At 37.2% G+C, this 20,174-nt stretch overlaps 2 protein-coding genes across 2 annotated transcripts in view; both read left to right on the forward strand.

Annotated features, from left to right (window-relative positions):
- The window catches only part of LOC129788711 (mucin-5AC), a 1,053,002-nt gene that overhangs the window by 463,568 nt on the left and 569,260 nt on the right, over positions 1 to 20,174 (forward strand). The window lies entirely within an intron of this gene.
- LOC129788742 (aladin-like) lies at positions 1,714 to 3,604 on the forward strand. The gene is made up of 5 exons (XM_055825061.1): positions 1,714 to 1,899; positions 1,996 to 2,439; positions 2,498 to 2,649; positions 2,714 to 3,084; positions 3,155 to 3,604. Exons 1-5 carry the CDS (start codon positions 1,771 to 1,773, stop codon positions 3,484 to 3,486), a joined length of 1,428 nt encoding a protein of 475 aa, XP_055681036.1. The 5' UTR covers positions 1,714 to 1,770; the 3' UTR covers positions 3,487 to 3,604.

The following is a 20,174-nucleotide window of genomic DNA, read 5'->3' on the forward strand; positions in this document are numbered from 1 at the left end:
AAGAATAGATTCTCACGGATAGAAATTTGTTCTCACGGATAGAAAACTATTCTCACGGATAGGAAATTATTGTCACGGATAGAAGTTTATTCTCACGGATAGGAAATGATTCTCACGGATAGGAAATGATTCTCACGGATAGGAATAGATTCTCACGGATAGGAAATTATTGTCACGGATAGAAAATTATTCTCACGGATAGAAAACTATTCTCACGGATAGGAAATTATTGTCACGGATAGAAGTTTATTCTCACGGATAGGAAACTATTCTCACGGATAGAAAATTGTTCTCACGGATAGAAAACTATTCTCACGGATAGGAAATTATTCTCACGGATAGGAAATTATTCTCACGGATAGAAAATTATTCTCGATAGGAATTGATTCTCACGGATAGGAAATTATTCTCACGGATAGGAAATTATTGTCACGGATAGAAAATTATTCTCACGGATAGGAAACTATTGTCATGGACAGGAAATTATTGTCACGGATAGGAAATTATTCTCACGGATAGAAAATGATTGTCACGGATAGGAAATTATTCTCACGGATAGAAAATGATTCTCACGGATAGAAAATTATTCTCACGGATAGCAAATGATTCTCACGGATAGGAAATTATTCTCACGGATAGAAAATGATTCTCACGGATAGCAAATGATTCTCACGGATAGGAAATTATTCTCACGGATAAGAATAGATTCTCACGGATAGGAAATTATTCTCACGGATAGGAAATTATTCTCACGGATAGGAAACTATTGTCATGGACAGGAAATTATTGTCACGGATAGGAAATAATTCTCACGGATAGAAAATGATTGTCACGGATAGGAAATTATTCTCACGGATAGAAAATGATTCTCACGGATAGAAAATTATTCTCACGGATAGAAAATTATTCTCACGGATAGAAAACTATTCTCACGGATAGAAAACTATTCTCACGGATAGAAAATTATTCTCACGGATAGCAAATGATTCTCACGGATAGAAAATGATTCTCACGGATAGCAAATGATTCTCACGGATAGCAAATGATTCTCACGGATAGGAAATTATTCTCACGGATAAGAATAGATTCTCACGGATAGGAAATTATTCTCACGGATAGGAAATTATTCTCACGGATAGGAAATTATTCTCACGGATAGGAAATTATTGTCACGGATAGAAAATTATTCTCGATAGGAATTGATTCTCACGGATAGGAAATTATTCTCACGGATAGAAAACTATTCTCACGGATAGGAAATTATTGTCACGGATAGAAAATTATTGACACGGATAGGAAATTATTCTCACGGATAGAAAACTATTCTCACGGATAGGAAATGATTCTCACGGATAGAAAATTATTCTCGATAGGAATTGATTCTCACGGATAGAAGTATTCTCACGGATCGGTTTTTTGTGACAAAAAAAAAACTGAATTGTGCGAGTTTTCGCCTAAAAAATGCATTTAGAGCATACGGGAATCCCTCCGGGGGCATTGCAATGCACTTTATCCCACATTTTTCACTTTTTTTGCACATAAAAAGTTGCTTTGAGGTGTTTGAGGTTATGTCTGCGCAAAAAAGTCACATCCAAAAAGTTGCATCGCGAAGACGTCAACCAAAAGTCACGGCCGTCTGTTCAGAGCCATTCCCTGTTTTTTTTGTGGGATTTTCGATGAAAATATCCACGGACGTTGCGTGGGAAAAACTCCATCGATGAATTCTGTCAAAGAAATTTTAAAAGGCGCAAAGTTCGTTGGGGTGAAAAAATGGTTTCGCTGCAAAATTTCTCAGTACCTCCGGCTTCCGGGGAGATAAGTATCTGTGAGCAACAGGGGAGAATCTGTTCCCTACCCATTACGGAAGTGGATATTGGAAGGGGAATCCCATCTGGCGTGGTAAATTCACATAAACTTCTTCCTAACCTCAAAATCTTCATCCTGGAATTATTTCTTTTTCATAAATTCTCTTCCTTTCTGGACTTTCCTGGACAGTGTGCAAAGTACCCGGAGATAAATATCGTTCGGGAGTTGTTTCACACCTCCTCTTCGAATATCCTCCACCGTGATAGTGGTAGGAATCTCATGATGCCAGTGCATGAGAATCTCCTGAAGCACATCACCCGGACTTTCTTCGAAGATAGCCTCTCAGCAGCCTTGGAGGAAGCAAGTACCGCCTCAAGTGCGGTTGTGAGGACTTGTGCAAAGTACCTCCTGTATGTGGTGAATGTTGGCAACAATATGCGGTACTTCCTGCGTCCTCATCTCCGGGATCAGACCCTTGCGAGCGTTGGGAAGTTCTCGGAGACTAAAAATTGGCACAGAAGCCCCATTAGGTGTATCAAATGGCATCCACATTGCTTCAAACTCGCCGTGGCGGCTTCTGATGACAGTATCCGGGTATTTACGGATGAACCCACAGCAGTTCCTGTGCTCAAGGTGAGATTTTCGAGCTTCCGGAAAGTCCATAAATTGATTTTTTTATGATTTTTTTTAGACTGGATTGCAGAAGGGAATCACCTCAATGGCATGGCGTCCCTTTACAGCCGGCCTACTTGCAGTGGGATGCCAGAGTGGGGTACTTTTGTGGTCCCTGGAACCCAATTCCCACATCACACGCCCCCTTTCTCAGGCAACACACCTGAAAAGGTGAGAATTTCACCTCAATCCCACCTCTAAATGATTAATGATTCTTTTTCTCCTTCCTCGAAAGTCCCAATCATACGCCAGTTACGTCGGTTCATTGGAGCCCCAATGGGTGCCTCCTGGTGACGGCAAGTATAAATGATGCAAACATCATCATTTGGGATGTAGATCAGAATCGAAGTACAGCCCTGAGGCGTCTGGGGCCACCCTGTACACACGTCAAGTGGTCTCCGGATGGCTGCAGGCTCTTCTCGGCAACAATGGGCAATGTTTTCCGCGTGTGGAATGCCAATAAGTGGACTCCGGAGCGTTGGACAGTTGGTGTGGGGACCATTCAATCACTAGCTTGGTCCCCATGTGGCACACATTTGGTGTTTGTCACCACAGAAGAGACATGCCTCTATGCTCTGCATTTTGTCGAGGAGCAGGTCTTCAATAGTAAGTCCGGAAACTCCCTCCGGAATCCCAAATTCCCCAAAAAACTCACAAAAAACTCGAAAATTTGCAGGTACTTCTCTGCCAAAGCAGGCACTTCGTGTTGCAGATTTAGCCAGAACAAACGTGGGTGGGGTGGAAGTGGGTGGGAGACCACAGCAAGTTGCCTGGTGCCCAACGGGTGAGCACTTGGCGGTTTCCTTCAGGGACACGTCGGTTATTTCAATTTTCAGCACCAGCATCTCCAAGCATAACTTCAGCATCTCACCCTCGTGCTTCCTCAATGGGCTGCCTGAGGAGTTCCCAACATATCTGTGCTTCCAACCCAAAGGGAAACAAGCGGACAATTCAGTACTCACAATTGGATGGTCCAGCGGAAGAATTCAATATTTTCCATTCCTTTAAAATCTTTTTCTGCATTTTGCTTGATCTTTTAATTAATTAAATTTTCTGATTTATTTCTTTGTTAACTGACCTGTAATGCTTTTTTCTAAAAGGAATAAAAAAATTGAAACAATGAAAAAAAAATTTTTTTAATTATTCTTTTGATTCGTTAACGAGTGTAAAAAAAATTGCTACGCAACAGGACACTTTAAAATTTATTTAATACATGATTTTAAAAAAAGCTTAATAATTATTTTTTAATGATTGAGCATAAATTGGTTGATTGGCCAATAATTGAGTATAAATTGATAAACAATTGATGAAGAAATTAACCCAGTAAACAACCCAATCACGATTGAATCAATCAGATTGATCAATAATTGATAAATCATTTGAGCCAGTCAATTAACACTTAGAGGATTTATGTGGACATTTTTTAAATCGTCATAGATTAAAATGTATTGGACCTATCGTGATAAATATTACGTCTATGTGTAGAGAATTTCAATTACTTTAAGTTAGGCAAAAGAAAATCCGGAAAATATATTTTTTTTAAAAAGTTAATTAAGGTCAAAGTCGAAATTATACGCGGAGGATAAAAATGGTCACCGTGACCATTCAAATTCTTATACATTTTTGACAGCCTTTTGAGGTTATGGATTCCCCATTCCCCGTATTTTCCAAATCAAAACATGCATTTTTTTTATTAAAAAACGCAGAAGCAATGTGTAGTGTACTGTGCAGCATACTTTTGTAGTCAATTAGATTGGCAACTAATTGAGCACTATCCATACTCAATGTTAAATATTAAATATTAAATCATAAAAATGTACACAAAGAATATGTTAAATTTGAGTGTGTGAATAAAATTTATTATTATTATTATTATTATTATAATTGTCCATCAATATGATTGATCGACTATTGACTAATTATTGTTTATCAATTTTATTGCTCAATAGTTGATCATCTATGCGATGACCTACATTGACTCAATATTAAGCTCAATAATTGATTAACGATAGGAAAAATTTCTTGGGTAGTTTCAATCCATAATTAAAAATTTATTGAGTGAATATGGACTCAAATTGATGGTGTCAATATTGAGACAATTTACGTCCTTATAGAAGGTTAACCCTCGCATTGCCATGGGTAGATGACTGACCCCAGAGCTATATTTCGAATTATTGTGCCCTAATTCTTAAAGATTTAGAACCGATCTTTTGGAAATAAATTTATTGGTTATCTAAGAAGATTGTGTAAAAATTTCAGGTCGTTCCGACCACCAGAAAAAAGTTATTAACAAAAATGTAAGAAGTGGGAATTCAAAAATTGGTGTAACGGTCTTTATTCCATTTTTCTTAGGTCTTTCATCTCTTTTCTTGACCATTCTAACCTAAAAAAACTCATTGAAAAAATCATCAAAAAACTATTAAAAAATTATTCTTAGACAAAAGACTTCTTAGTGAGTACTAAGGAGTCTATTAATGCACATTTTGACCGAAAGAATTTGTTTATTTTCCGAAAAATTCTATGAAGTCGGTCACCTACGCCATGGCAATGCGCGTAAGAGTTTTGGTCATGGCGTACGGATGGTTAAAAAAAATAAGCAATCACATTTGACTTGAGATTAGTCAATCCTTGGTCCATATATGATCAAATGATGATCTGAATTCAATTGATTTATCAATTATTGATCAATATTTGATCAATTTTATTGATTGAATCATATTGAGCACCTATTGGGCTGAAATTAACGGAAAATTTTAAAGATTTTCATCCACTTAATTCCTTTTCTCACAGTTCAATCGTAGCTTCATCATTAATTGTTCCCTCCAAAAGATTTATGTTGCATATACATATATTTATTATGTATGTACTGTACATAATGAATGCAACTTTGAAAGTTTATAGTGACAAATGACAATTAAACTACAACGCTGTAATTTGAACAATATTCCCTCCATGGTGTCTCTTCATTTGAAATTCAACACTCTGAAGCGGAAATTAATTCCGTGCGGCGACAGGAAGCAGGAGGAAGTGTTCTTCTGCCACAGAGGCACAGACAAACACGAAAATATCTAATAACATCGCGCGCACCGCAAAAGTCAATATGAAAAGGAATGAAACATGAAAGGCAATGACGGTTGACTCCTCGAGAGAATTTTCAAACTGCGGGAAGAATCAATTGAAAAGTTGTTGGTACATTTTTCTTTTGTTAAATGGGGGGTGGGGGTTGTGTCTTCCACCCCCTCTATGCCCCTTGTAGACTCACACCCCCGTCACTTTTTCATACGGCAAACAAACATCATTATGAATCAGCAGAAATTCTCACCAATTCTCGAAAACACAAAGTGTAATAATTAATTGCTTTGCTATATATAAAAGCTCCCAAAAGCTTCCAAAAAATCACATATATAGCACATTTTGTGCGAATGAAAAAAACTGCTGATTCTTGGACATTGTCAATGACCTCTTTGCTCTGTCGCCAGGGTTTTCTCGTCTTTTTGGGGTGTTATGTACAGTTGGGGGGATTTGATCTTCCGGGAAAATTCTTATAGGGGGATGGGAGGAGGGATGAAGTACAATCTATGGCAAATGGGCAGAAGGAAACCAATGACGGAGAATAATAAAAATCTTTAATTAATAGTAAATCCACCGAATGGGACAAGCAATGCTTGCATTAAAATATGAATTTCTCCTTGGGGGCGTCCGGATGTAGACGTTGGTGGGTATACCACATTATGTACATGAGAAATCAATATCCCAGAAATGACTCCATTTAGTGTGTTGCACACACATTCATGGGGATGGGAGGGGGTTGCAGAATCACCCTTACTTTGCCTCGAAGAACCACCCCCAAACCATTGGATGTCTCTTAATCAAGTGATTTCTATTCAGCACCGACGACACACAAAGTGCATCCCCCATAGAACACCCACTCTGAAACCAAATGCATTCATCCACTCCCCTCCTCCCTCTACCTCAATGGTCCTCATCCCCCTGCTGCCATATATAGTTGCATGGGAAGTTCCATAAGGGCAAGTTAGCCCATCTTCGGGGAACGGAAGTAAAAGGCAAGAATTCCGCTTTCAGTGAACATTTAGAAAGTTTTCACTTAAAATGATCTTAATTTTTGCCAATATATAAACCCCCCGGTCTCCCCACCCCTCTTCCTCCTCAAGGGAAATCTCTTCTTGTGTAAAGAAAAGCTACACATTTTAAGCAAAAGCTCAACCCCTAATACAGCAATGAAAAAGGCTTCGCTTCTGTGTATTAAAATAAGTACAAAAACATACAAAATTTAGTAAATCAGACTCATAAAGAGCATAAAAATAGTACATAATGCAAGGAAATATCTTCCTTTTGTGTGTTCTGTAATGTAAAATTTACAAAATCGAAGTAAATTACTTCCACATCGAAAATCTCAAAAACTTCCATCCCTTTCATTTTATTTTTCTTCTTCTGATGCAGAAAATCCTTTGCATGTAAATTTCTTAAGGAGGCAACCATTTCACACTCAAGAAAATAATTATGTGAACACTTGAGAAAGCAAAAAAGAAAAAGGGTGGGAGCTGAGATTCTTTTTTTTTCTTACTTTCCCCGCACAGTATCTCCTCATTACGCTGAGTGTGGTTTCACAGGAAGTTAAATTACTTGGAAGACTCCCTTTAAACTCAAAGGGGGTAAGAAGAATAGAGAAAAATGTCTTTGAAGCCTAATTTTAATTTTAATTAAGAAAATCTGGGAAATCTTAAGTTCTAGAGAGTTTAAGGTAAAGATGGTCCTAGAAAGAGATAAGTAAAGCTATCTAGTGACTAGCGACGTAATTTTTACATATACACTACCCTCAAAAAGTTTCCGGGCAAGTAAAAATGGGGTATTTTTGAAGGCAAATTTCAAGTGGCTGTATCTCCGGCTGTGGTTAACCGATTTTCAAAAATTTATTAGTTTTGGAAAGGTACATTTCTCACCTTTCCAAAACTGGCAAATTTTTGAAAATCGGTCAATGCGTTATATCTTAGCAGCCATTTTGGTAAACCTAGGCAAAAGTTTTTTTTTCACGATTTCACAATTTTCACTTTGACCTCTTGCATCTCGGCCGCTAGTGCACCGATTTTGATAAATACGTGGAATTTCGTTGGAAAGGTAATTTCTGATAGGTTTTTGAAAATCGGGCAACCGTGTTATGTATTATTTTATGTGTTATGTGTTATGTGTTATCCGTTATTCGTTATGCGTTATCCGTGATGCGTTATCCGTTATGCGTTATCTGTTACCCGTTACCCGTTATCCGTTACCCGTTACGCGTTATCCGTTACCCGTTATGCGTTATCCGTTATGCGTTATCCGTTATCCGTTATGCGTTATCCGTTATGCGTTATGTGTTACTATTATTATTATTAGTAGTAGTAGTAGTAATAGTAGTAGTAGTAATAGTAGTAGTTAGTAGTAGTAGTGTAGTAGTAGTAGTAGTAGTAGTATGTACATGGGAGACTTATGTGCATGATTTTTTCATTGACAAACCCCTTACTCTGCCTTCTTACATAATCCCCCACTTGTGCTTGCAGTGAAGGATTTTAAATCCAAAGCCTTCATGGAAGTGAAAACCCTTCATCTTCATCCACTCCTCCGCGTGCATTTAATCAGGGTCCTCGTAGAAATAAAAACCCAATATTTCTCTTCCAGGACGATTGACAAGTGCAGCTCTCTGGCTCGGGAATCCTTGCGTCGAATGAAAAACCAACATAAGATAGAAGACTCATTGAAATTAAATCCCCAACAATTTCGTATGTCACGAAGGGGGGTTGTGTGTGGGAGTTTAGATAAATCTTCGTCTTATCCTGACGTATAGATATTTTCTCAAATCGGGCATAAAGCAATGCAGCAGCAGAGCTTTATGGATTTTTTTTCGGGGGAGTACAAAATAATACATAAATATGTTAGAGAATGAAGTGTAGAGGGGGGGAATGGGGGATGTCCCTTTGCTTTTGAGGAAGGGACAACACATTGAGAAATAATTCCTACATTTTATTTGCAGGGTATGTATGTATCTTTTTCAGACAAGAGAGTTTCAAGAGGGGTTGGATGCTGTGCCAGAGCAACCGGATGCAACATTGTATAGCATCCAACTTGCAAATGATACAATGTAAGCACGACTGTGTCCTTATTTCTCTTTCCCATTTAAACCAACTGCTGGGGATGTAATTTCGGAGAATGTTGTAAAAGGGTTTTGCCGGAGGAGTGAAGAGGGATGGTGGTAGGGGGGTGGAATACACACGAAAGTGCATATGAATTTTGCTTATTTGCACTCAAACACGATTCCTTTCAATCTGTGAGTATTTGCAATCTCGTGAGAAATTTGCATTTTTACATAGAGAGCACCCCATACCCCACAGACATGTTACATCTCTCTCTCTCTCTATAACCAAGGAGTTTCTATGTGGGAGTTTTCTGGAATATCAAACTTTCTTGTACATAATACTCGATATTTGAAATGTTTCCCTTCTCAAAAAAAAGGGGGGAAATGCAATTCTCTTCTGAATTATGCAAGTTTCTTTGTAAAAATGCAGCATCTTTTGAATGTTGAAAGAAAAATCAAAACGTCGCTGTACAAGATCAAATATCTCGTGTATTTTTGCCTCGGAAAATCGGATTAAACTATCTATATATGAAATTACATATTGAATATAACTTTTTTTGTTTCTTCTACGTGCTTCTGGCAGCAACTACCACAATGTCCACCACATTAGCAAGCAAAGTTGAAAAATCACGTTCAAAAAACGTGAGTTTCATCGACCAAAAAATGGCTCCGCAACGGATAAAAAAAAAGTAGAAGCAAAAGTATAAAATAAAATCGAGTTTTTAGGATTTTGCCAAATCTCCAACCATTTCCCGTGTGTGTGACTTTTTACACTACACAGTCATCATCCTTTTTCGTTGTCCTGTGTGACCACCCCAGACATACAATTTTCTCGTCCCGCCACGAAAGCGGAAGCGATAAATCCAAAACAACACCCCTAAATATAGCCTTTTTTCCGCTACAGATTTTTTCGTTGCTTTTTTTTTTGGTTTATCTTTGAAATTGAAACAAACCATATCTCGGGAGTTTTTGTTCATTCCTTTATAACCAAACAAGCTGGATATGTACATATGTATATGGGTGGAAGAATTGAAAGAAAACATATGTAGGGGGAAAAGAAAAATGTGAAAAATCTATATATAGCTTGGAAATAACCAAAGAGCTTTTTTTAAAGGGAGATTTGTTGCAGGAAATCCAAAAAAAAAACATAGAAAAGCTCAAAATTCTCTCTTTTGGTTTACTTAACTTTTATGATATTTTGAGATGATACGAAAGCTCCTTAAGTGTTCAGTACAGTCATCATGATAAACAATTAATTGAGCCCACAAATGCTCAATTATGAGTGAGTCAAACAGATTGATAAATGATTGATCAATAATTAATAAATCAGATCATGAATCAATTTTATTGCTCAATTATTGACTATGGTTTGGCCAAACTGAGGTCAATTCTAGTTGCTCAACAATTTACATGAAAAGTATGAAAATATATAAATTGAAAGACTTTTTTATCTTGCCTCCCCCCCCTTCCCTCCACCTAATTCACAAAGCGGGATTAGACAAAAATTCATGAGACATTTAACGTTGAGATTCAGCTGCAGCGGGCTTTTTTTTCCCATCTCATCCCGTATGAGGAGCTTTTTTGAGGGTGCAAAATTTATGCCTAGATGACCTACCACGGCCACGCGCGTTCCAGCAATCATCTCAAACCCTATCATCCTTGCTGCAAAAAAAAAAGGGTTGCATGTGAGGAGACGCAGAGCTCCCGAAAAAAAAAGTTAACCCATGGAATCTGCCTAGACACACTGCCGGATATTTTCCACCCCTAACATGGAAACATTTTTATTTATGGCCATGGAACTTTTGGATAAAAGCGCTGAAAGTTAATTTGCATTTCGCATATAATAGCCCCAGATATTTTACTCCCCATAGCCGATGGAGTTGTACCAGCAGTATGTAGTGAGAATGGGATGAAAGGCAGGGTGGGTTGGGGAGAGAAGAGGGGGGGGGGGGTTTGGTGAGAATATATCGTAGCTGTGAAAAAATCGTGGAAGCTGACAAAGCTAGTCCATGCACAGTGGCATGCCGAAAGCTACGTTCACTCGAAAGAGCTTTGAATTTTCTTCTGAATTATGTTTTATTTTAAAAGATGGTTAAGATGAATTTTTCTTAAATGTTAATTTGATATTTTTGGGGATTTTTTGCTCAATTTTCACGAGAATTAAAATTGTTGGAACAATGAAAAAAAATTAAAATTATCTCAATATTTTTCTCATTCTTCATAATTTTTTTCGCTTTCTTCTTAGCCCAGCAGAGAAGCGAAAAAACCTAAAATAAATTGCGATCAAGCCAAATTTTGCACTATTCGATTCAGAAAATTATAAGAAATCTTTTTTATATTTACCAGCATGCTCTAAAACGTGAGTTCGTTTCACAAAATGCGTTTAAATATTTCCTTACATTTTTCCATAGGAACCATCGAAGCCATTAAACGAACAAGTGACTTCGCGGAAATTCGTATTCCGCCGAAGTATGATTTAACAGTTCCGAGTATTTGGAGTGAATATTTTCATTTTTGTGGTGAAATTTTTCGTGAAATAAATGTGTGTTTTACTTATTATTTCTGCATTTTCTCTTGTAGGAAGTACTTCTTTAAACCCTCGTTATAATCTGTTGAGTGGAAATTGTAAAAACTAAAGTATTTTATGTGGTTTGTGTGAGCAGTTTCTTGGAACACCGAAGTGACGTCACTTGTTCGTTCAATGGCTTTGATGGCTTCTATAAGAAAATGTATGGAAATATTCAAACGCATTTTGTGAAACGAGCTCACGTTTTAGAGCATGCTGGTAAATATAAAAAAGATTTCTTATAATTTTCTGATTCGAATAGTGTAAAATTTGGCTTGATCGCAATTTATTTAAACTTTGGGGTCATTTTCACTTAATTCTACAGGCCTATCTAATTGGCTTAAAATAATAAATTCCATCCCTAACCTAAATCTTGTCATAAAAAATGCTTTGTAAAATCGTCTCTAATTTTTGCTACAATTTTGCTAGAATTTTATAAAAAAAACAAGAAATATGGCAAAATTGGCAGAGAAAACATCGATTGGCATTTCTCAAAAACTTGTAAAATTCAAGACATTTTTTTTTGAAAAATTTCCTTTAAAATACGATAGTTTGTGCAATGAATTCTCTTACACGGTGTTTCTTGGACATTTTTTGGATCAATTCAATGGACTTATTTCAGTATAATAGAGCTCATCCCACTAAGGGGTGGTCATGATGGGGAGAAGCTCAAGTCAGAAATCGCGAGGGATGAGATGGTGGAGATGAAGAGAGGATCATGCAGGAATGTGAAATTATGATGGGAGGACAGCCGAGGATGGCAATTTCTTGCGAGAAGGTGGAGGGAGCTGCTGCGAGGAAAGATGGAAGTGAATAATAGTGTAACATTGTACCATTGCGCGGGAATAATGGTGTCGGAGAGGATATCTTTCCGCCCTATTGCGGATAGCAACGGAATGGAGAAAAGATGCTGTGCGGCGAGCGCTGTAATCGAACAAATTTATCTATCACCCCCAAAATGATTTACTCGAGCACGATGGATTTATTACCCTCTGGGTTGGTTGCCTCATCGCAAGGCACACACACACACACGCCACCCAGCAGAGAATCTCAGTGTCAGTCTCACATGGGGCCATCAAACCCCGCTCCACATATATCCCCAAAATCCCCATCCATACAGTATAATGCACCATCTATCTCATAGCCATATCCCTCCATCAAATGTCGCCCCAACCCACCACCCTTCTGCATCTCTAATACTCGAGGAATTTTCCTCGTCAAAGCGGTGAAATTTCACACAAATTCACCCCAATTGGCGTGACAATTTTACTTTTGGGATTCATTATACTTTGAGGACATATTGAGCAGCACAAAATGACACAACCCATGAGCTCTAGGGCATACATATGTGTGTATATTGCAAAGTTTGTCTTCTCCTTGTGCGCTTGGGACGAGGATTTGTTCAGGACATTGGGTTTAACACAACAAAATTTTCCAAAGTTTTGACGTTGAATTTTCTACTTTAGAACTGCTACGGGGAAAGGGAAATTTACAAATTATATACATCATGTACGTACATAGCAAAAGCTCTAAATATTATGATTTTTTGGAGAGAGAATAAAGGAAGTAAAAAAACACACACAAATATGGAACAATAAAGCTTTTTAATAAGAAAGGAGTTCATGCAAGGGTCATGTAAAAACTTCCTCTATCGCAGAACAATTTTAACCCATTCCTTTATTATGCTTGATGAGGAAAATCGTAACCTTTTGAACGCCAGGTTAAAAAAATCTAGAAAGACAGTACAGGACAATTTTTTCATGTTTTCATCACACTAAATTCAAATTCAAGCAGGAATTTCTTGCAAATAATTTTCCTTTTACTTTTAGCATATGGGTCGTATCGAGCGACCAAGAAATCTTTGAATATTTCAAGAAATTGGGCCTTATTCAGCGATCAAGAAACCCTTGAAATTCGCTTGAAATCTTGAAATTTCAGTACAAATATTTTCTTTCTTTTTCTGACGTATTGATTATGTTGCTAGTGGCTTCCGGTGTTCGTCAGAGGAAAATTCCCGCTCACCCAAGGAAAAGCAGCAATTTATGCCAAAGCTTCCGAGCCCAATAGTGGCTCTTCTTCAGTGGCTGAAAGGACACATTTATTTCAATACATTGAACATAAGTTTTTTACATAATTTATTGTTGAAAGATTTATTGTTCTGAAAATTGTTGAGAAAAATTATGTAATTATGTAAAAAACTTATGTTCAATGTATTGAAATAAATGTGTCCTTTCAGCCACTGAAGAAGAGCCACTATTGGGCTCGAAAGCTTTGGCATAAATTGCTGCTTTTCCTTGGGTGAGCGGGAATTTTCCTCTGACGAACACCGGAAGCCTCTAGCAACATTTCAGTACAAAATTCAAAGATTTCAAGGGTTTCATGGTCGCTGAATTAGGCCCATTGTTCTGAAATATCAAGGATTCTTTTGGTCGCAGAATACGACCCAAAATTTCGTGATTTGTAATCTTTTTTTATATTAATTTTTTCCTTAATTTATCTATGTCTAAATGTTGATCAAGAGCCGAAGAAAATGATCTAATTATTCTACCCGGCGCCTCCACGGTTAAACGTGGCAAAAATAGTATGAACGGCGAATTCTTTTACTCAAAATTGTTAAAAAATTACGGAAAAAGTTCCTAGGACGATCACGTACACCCCACCTGGCTGATGGAAGGTTAAAAGAATTCAAAGTACAGGAAACTAAACAAAACACTACATTATTCTTCCACGTAAGGAATGTTCAATTATCTTGGAAAGTTATTCCACTGAGAAATCTTCAAAAAGACATTGAAGTCATGCACAAACGATGCGCTCTTGGGGAGCTTATTCGTTTCTCTTTTTTTTTGTTCCTTTTATTTCATCTCTCGTCTCGCCGGGAGTTATGTGTGTAAGAGGGTTGATTTCCGGTGAAAAGTCAGGGAAAAAGACGTATATAGTGAGCAAAAGGTCGTCGTGGAGTTTTCATGAATATGACATTCCTTCCATCTCATTGAGCATTTTTTAATCAAATCGCATGTAACTCCGCTGACATCGTTACACCGGAGCAGACTAGAAGAGAGGAATGTTCTGAATATGGTACAACATGGAAGCACTCACCATTGCTTTCCTTTTGCATGGAGGAGTATTCACCGCATTTGCATACGAAGATTCAACCGTGTCTCCTATCCAAGTTATGGATTGTCATATACCCGTGGTACGTACAGTTGAATAGTGGAAGGAAATTCCCAGAGAAAACCCCTGCAGACATCTTCCCATTTTTTTTTGGGAGGAGGTAAAGAAAAGATCATTCGCTGCAGCGGGCAAGTACAATTGTCAAAAAGAGAAAAGAATAAAAAGAAAATAAATAAATGAAACATTTTCCAAGTTGAAGGTATCTGAGAAGATTGTCTGGCTATTTGGGAGGATGTGCAGAAAAAAAGAAAAGAAATGACAGACAAACTTCGATGGAGTTTCTTCCATTTTCACAGTGAGAAAATTAATTAAATTCACTCAATTGAGTGTGAAGCTCGCTGTGAGTGGAATTTTCATTAAATTTTCCTTTGAATTTTCATTCAACATTGTTGCACTCCGCAGAGAACAATCTTGGCCAGAAGGTTTGGAGGGTGATCCAAGCTTTCATCAGACTACGCCAATTTTAATTGTTTTATTTTTTTTATGTGGTTTTATGAAGAAAATATTTCAATCACGTAATCATGAAAGCTTCTCAGAACGTTCACCAAAAATCTGCAATATAATGAGCAGTTTTCACATTTTTTTCCGCAACATTATCTAATTTCCCTTAAAGCATAAAGCCATTAAAAATTTCCCAGAAAATAAAATATTTCCATCAAGTGTTGATTGAGGCAACCAACCCCTCTTTGAATAAATAAAAACATTTTGCAAAAAAGAATTCATGCAGTGCTTCACACCCACTCCATTAGGAGGGGGTTGAAAAGAAAATTTTCCCCAAATCGATACTAAATATTGTTTCAACACACAAGGAAAATTAATGGACAAATGAGTGGCACGAAGTGTGTCACGATAGAGGCAATAACATAGAGTGGAAATTTCTCCTGGATAGCACACCCGACAGTTTGAGTGTTGAGACAAGAGAAGAAAAGTTAATAACAAATTATTAATCAATTTCAGAAAATAAATATTGCGAGCATGCAATCAACGTTTTGCCTCCTTTTTTTGATCGATATAAATAATTTTTGTTTGAACATCTTTATGCTCAAAATATGTGTAAACAACATAATATGCTCCCTTAACATCTCCAAGGATCTGATGAATGTTTATTTCTCATTAAGGGATGAATTAAATGACTCAAAAATTGAGAATGTTTCTGAACTTTTTGTTAAAAAATTATTTTGAGTGAATAAATTATGAAAAGACAATTTTAAGTCAATTTTTTTTAGACAAAATAAGACTATTAAAAAATTGTTCTTGATTTCTGATGCAATATGATTTATATTCAAAGAGAAAATCAAGCTTTTGATTGTTCTGTGAAAATTTTTATTAAATATTTTTCCTTGAGCTTTGTCAAGAACATCAATTTCTTTTAATTTTAGTTAGTTTATATTTGTAGAAAAATTTTCTAACACAAATTGAGCTTTTTGAGAAGACAAAGTATTGTTATGTCATCATAGCCTTTGAAGGTATAACAGAATGTGTCAATAAACGCGAAATAAATCAACAAAAATTTTGTATCTTTTTCCGTTTTATTTTTAGATCAAAGAAGAACTTCTCGTGAGGAATTTCAACTTCTGAACAATCAATGGAGTCGAAGCTTTCTCTGCGTATGGCATTCAATATGAGAAATAATTGTTCAGATGGATTCTATTCTATTCTTTTGAGGTGGGGAAGTTTACTGGCACTCTCCACACATAGTCCCACAGCAGCACAAAAGGTATCTAAGGAGGGGGTGTATTTGCGAAAATGATACCACCTCGCCACGTGGGAATGAGAGAGGATGGAAAATGCGAGAAAGTCTTTGTCAACACATGTTTTTCAAACCCCAGCCCTCCAATCTGATTCCAATATTCGTGTGCAATGGTGAAAGCTCAAAGGTGTACATATCACACACGACTTTCTTCATACCACCCTTCCCCTCTCCCAACTCATGTTGCCACCATATTGGTGTGTGTGTCATGTTCACCAAGCGCAGTGCTTGCAAGGAAGTACATTGACCCAACGTATTTTCTCACTCTTACCCAGAGAGCATTAAAATCCGTATGTACTGTACACAGAGCTTTTAACCCCATGCAAACCCCGCTCAAATTCTACGCTCTCAATTGCATGGTAAACACCGTCAACGCTGCAGCTGTCAATACTATGGGAGTCTATTGTTATTGTGCGGGGGTGGACATTGAATTTCTTTTGTGTGTGCAAAGAAATACCTTTTGTTGAAAAAAAGATTTTCTTTTCATCATGCTTCTCTTTTATGCTGTGAGATCAAACATTTATTCAAGCACATACATAATGTTACCTACCTACATGTATAATATACAAGGGGATTGATAATAAATTTAAGCATTTTAACGGATAAAAGATTTCTTTTTAAATATAAAATTGTTCTTACAATGTAGAAATCTAAAACAGCATCAATAGCATTTTTATTGAAAACAACCCTTAACTTCAATCTGCAATATCTCCGGCTATGGGGACTCAATTTGCAAAAATAGTACAGATTCTTAAAGCTACATTCACTCCCTTTCCAGTAATGGTACAATTTCAAAAATCGATTCATTGGTTAAATTTTGACGAGGATTTAAATCAAAAGTGGCAATTTTTACATATGTTCGCTTAAATTATTATTAAAAATCAACCCCTTAACCGATTTTGCTCATTTAAATAGTTTTGGAAGGGTGATGAAAGTAGCTTTCAGAATCTGTGATATTATTCCAAATCAACCACTCACAGGCAGAGATATGAATTATTAAAGATAAGGGTAGTTAAAGATAAGGCCATATCACACTACAACTTTAAGCACTTATTGCTGAATATTTTACGTGGAAAAGAATGGGAAAAAGAAAATTTTATTTTGTTTCTGTTATTACAAAAGGGTTTGATAGTTTCTTTTTAAAAACATTTTAAAGCTGTAGCATGATGAAGAATTTTAATTAACGACATTGTTGCGATATCATAAAAGCTTGCTATATATTAATAAAAAGCTCTCAGATTTTTTTTCTGCGAAATTAAAATAAATTTCCATTCTAAAAAGGAAATTTATTTATAAAAAAAATAATTTTTTTACATCAATGAGTACAAAGATCCCTCATTGAAGACTACTATTAATGCTTTCTTCCAAATGTACTTATTAAACCCTCTGCATTGTACGTCGTCCTTATTTTCGTGCAGTGGAAACCCCAAAAATCTCTATTTATTCAGAAATGGAAATTTTTCCATTTCTCATCCTTTTCTGCCATTTCACCACCCTTCTCCCTACACATACAAGATTGAATACAAGAAGTACTATTTATTTCTCAGCTGAATTAGATAGAAACACAAATTACGCTGTCAATATGCAACAGTCGTCGTGAAGTCATTTTCTTTCTGTTGGGTGGTACAGGGTGGAAATTCTTTTTTTTTTGAACTGAATTTATCCACCGGAAAATCGGACTTGAAGGTGTACCCGGAAGTTCTTTTAGTATCTCACACTGCCAATTTTTTCTCTCTTTTCACCCTGAGAACGATGCAGGAGAGTGAATTTGAACTTTGTCGTGGAAATGGTTGAATTTGCAGTGTGAGAAAACCCAAAAAAAAGGGGGCTGAAGGGGTGGGAAATGTTGGGAAGCGAAAGGATGATGGGGAAAAAGGGCCAATGAGAAATGAAAAGGAAGATGGGGTTGTGAGGAGGACGCGACGTGACCAACATTTTAATGCGATCTTGTTTTCAGAATGAATGATTTATTGTGGCAACAGAGAGCTGAAATTCAGCGTGGAAAAAAGGGAGCCATCGAGGGTACTGTACATACCTACACCTTGGAGCTATATATGTGGCACTTTTTGCATGCAAAATGATGAGAATGGGGGCTCTTGTAGCCACTGACGGGGGGCTAGCAGGGATTCACTTTCATGACGACACCAATGAATCGGTTGATTTAATTGTGCGAATTTCGTGCGGATTTACCCACGACGAGTCACACGTGAGAGAACTTTACTCCACTAACCACGAAGGTACACACCATGGGGGGTGCTTTAAGGGGTGCCGCAGAATGGGGGAAACTTCCTCGTGTAATTTATTGGAGCAATTAAAATTAAATGCACGAAGGACTTTGTATTTAAATGCCATTTTGGGGTGAGCACACATCCACGGAATCAGCACAGGTTCCTCCGCAACAACCTGGTCAAGTTGAAAATGTTTAGTGTGTGTATTACACTGAACATTCTTGTGCAACATATTGCGAATCACAGCACAGTTTGCACGAAGTTTCCCTTTGATTGCATTAATGGTAAAAATATAATAATAAAATTTTTATTTCTATAAATACGCAGCGGAAAGGACGTTAATTTATCCAACTAAAATATATATAATAACGATATATACACAATCAAGAGGAATATTGATTTGTGTCCTCTGGGAGAGAGAGAGATTACTGTGAGCATGAGAGCTTTGAACTTCAACTGCAAATTATGCAACAACAATAAAGGAGAACTATATATACAAAGTATATATGAAGCTTGCAATCAAGGAGACATCAAAGGGAATTGCATAGAATACATAGAATACACAAGAAATAATTGCTTATCAGTATCTACTGAAAAGCCTACATTGTATGTGAGAATGGGTTCAGCAGACGATCCCTAAACTGCCGCCTGTCGCTCTTTAACATTAATTACCTTCCTACATGAATAAATACCCTAAATACCTTAGATGGGTATTAAATTAAATTTTTCTTTGAGAGTGAAGCGCAAAGACAGTCAGTCAAGGGTTTAGGAAAAGCTAGAAAAGCTCAAAATATCATATTTATCAATCAGCGAGATTTTTCATTTCGATTTTATGGTTTTTGTGGATCATGCGGAAGGCCCTCAGGACCCTCAAGTAACTGTCTTTGTCAAAAAATCCCAAATTCTCCCTTTCAGGTGTTGCTTTTCATTTTCACGTATTCTCGGCCCAACGACTTATCCACCCTCGCCACAATAATTATAAAGATTATATGGTGTACGGAGAGAAAGTCCAGGAACTTGTTTATATAGGAATAATGATAGTAATTTGGAAATGAACCAACGGCACAAACACCCAGAAAGTGCCACCACAAGCTCAGGGTTGGGATTCTCGCACCATGCAATTTCATACCAACTCTAAGGGATGAAACTCACAATTAGTGGCGCACAAACTTTATACTCTCTTCTTTATACAATTTTCATTGGCTCATTTGCTCCCGCATAGAGTAATTTTGAGGGGGTTGGGGGAGGGTTGTTTATTAAGAAACTATATTATTTTGTCATATAGTTTAGAGCCAAATTAATTGTAAATTTATATCAAAATATTAGCATCATGCTAATCAAATATATTGTTGAATTATTTATATCTTGACCTTCCCAAATGCACATAAAACTTTTCCTCGGGAAAACTCTGTGAGAAAAGTGATTGAGTGTTGCCGGCAAAGGGATGATAGTGCGGTTGAGAATGGGGTGGAATTTTTGTGGGTACTTTGAGGCGTATAATGTGAAATTGGCCACGAGATCAGACAATAAATTTAATCGAAATTTCCTAACGATGCCCCTGGTGTGTTTGTGCATCTGCCCAAGAGTTTAAATCCAGTAATACATCGCCATGGAGACATTGGCGTGTGCGGAGTCTGGCCCAAAAGCCCCTCTGGCGCTATTTACTTTTATATGAGGAGGATAAGGCGGTTCTCCCCCCGGATGGCTGAAGTCAGCGAAGAATCCACCCCATTTTGGCATAGAATTCTTCGTTGAGCCCCAAGTAAATGTGTGACACATATCAGGGCTGACTGCCCAACAGTCCAACCATCCCCCTCCCCCATGCAAAAGGGCTGAATGGTGGTATCTGTG

This window comes from Lutzomyia longipalpis, chromosome 2, assembly GCF_024334085.1.
Source record: "Lutzomyia longipalpis isolate SR_M1_2022 chromosome 2, ASM2433408v1".
Classification (NCBI taxonomy): domain Eukaryota; kingdom Metazoa; phylum Arthropoda; class Insecta; order Diptera; family Psychodidae; genus Lutzomyia; species Lutzomyia longipalpis.

What these genes read in the sequence shown, in the direction of transcription:
- LOC129788742 (XM_055825061.1), top strand. Translation starts at nt 1,771, where the DNA reads ATGGTTTCGCTGCAAAATTTCTCAGTACCTCCGGCTTCCGGGGAGATA. An exon ending in CAGCAGTTCCTGTGCTCAAG is followed by an intron (nt 2,440 to 2,497) that starts GTGAGATTTTCG and finishes GATTTTTTTTAG; the next exon opens with ACTGGATTGCAGAAGGGAAT. An exon ending in CAGGCAACACACCTGAAAAG is followed by an intron (nt 2,650 to 2,713) that starts GTGAGAATTTCA and finishes CTTCCTCGAAAG; the next exon opens with TCCCAATCATACGCCAGTTA.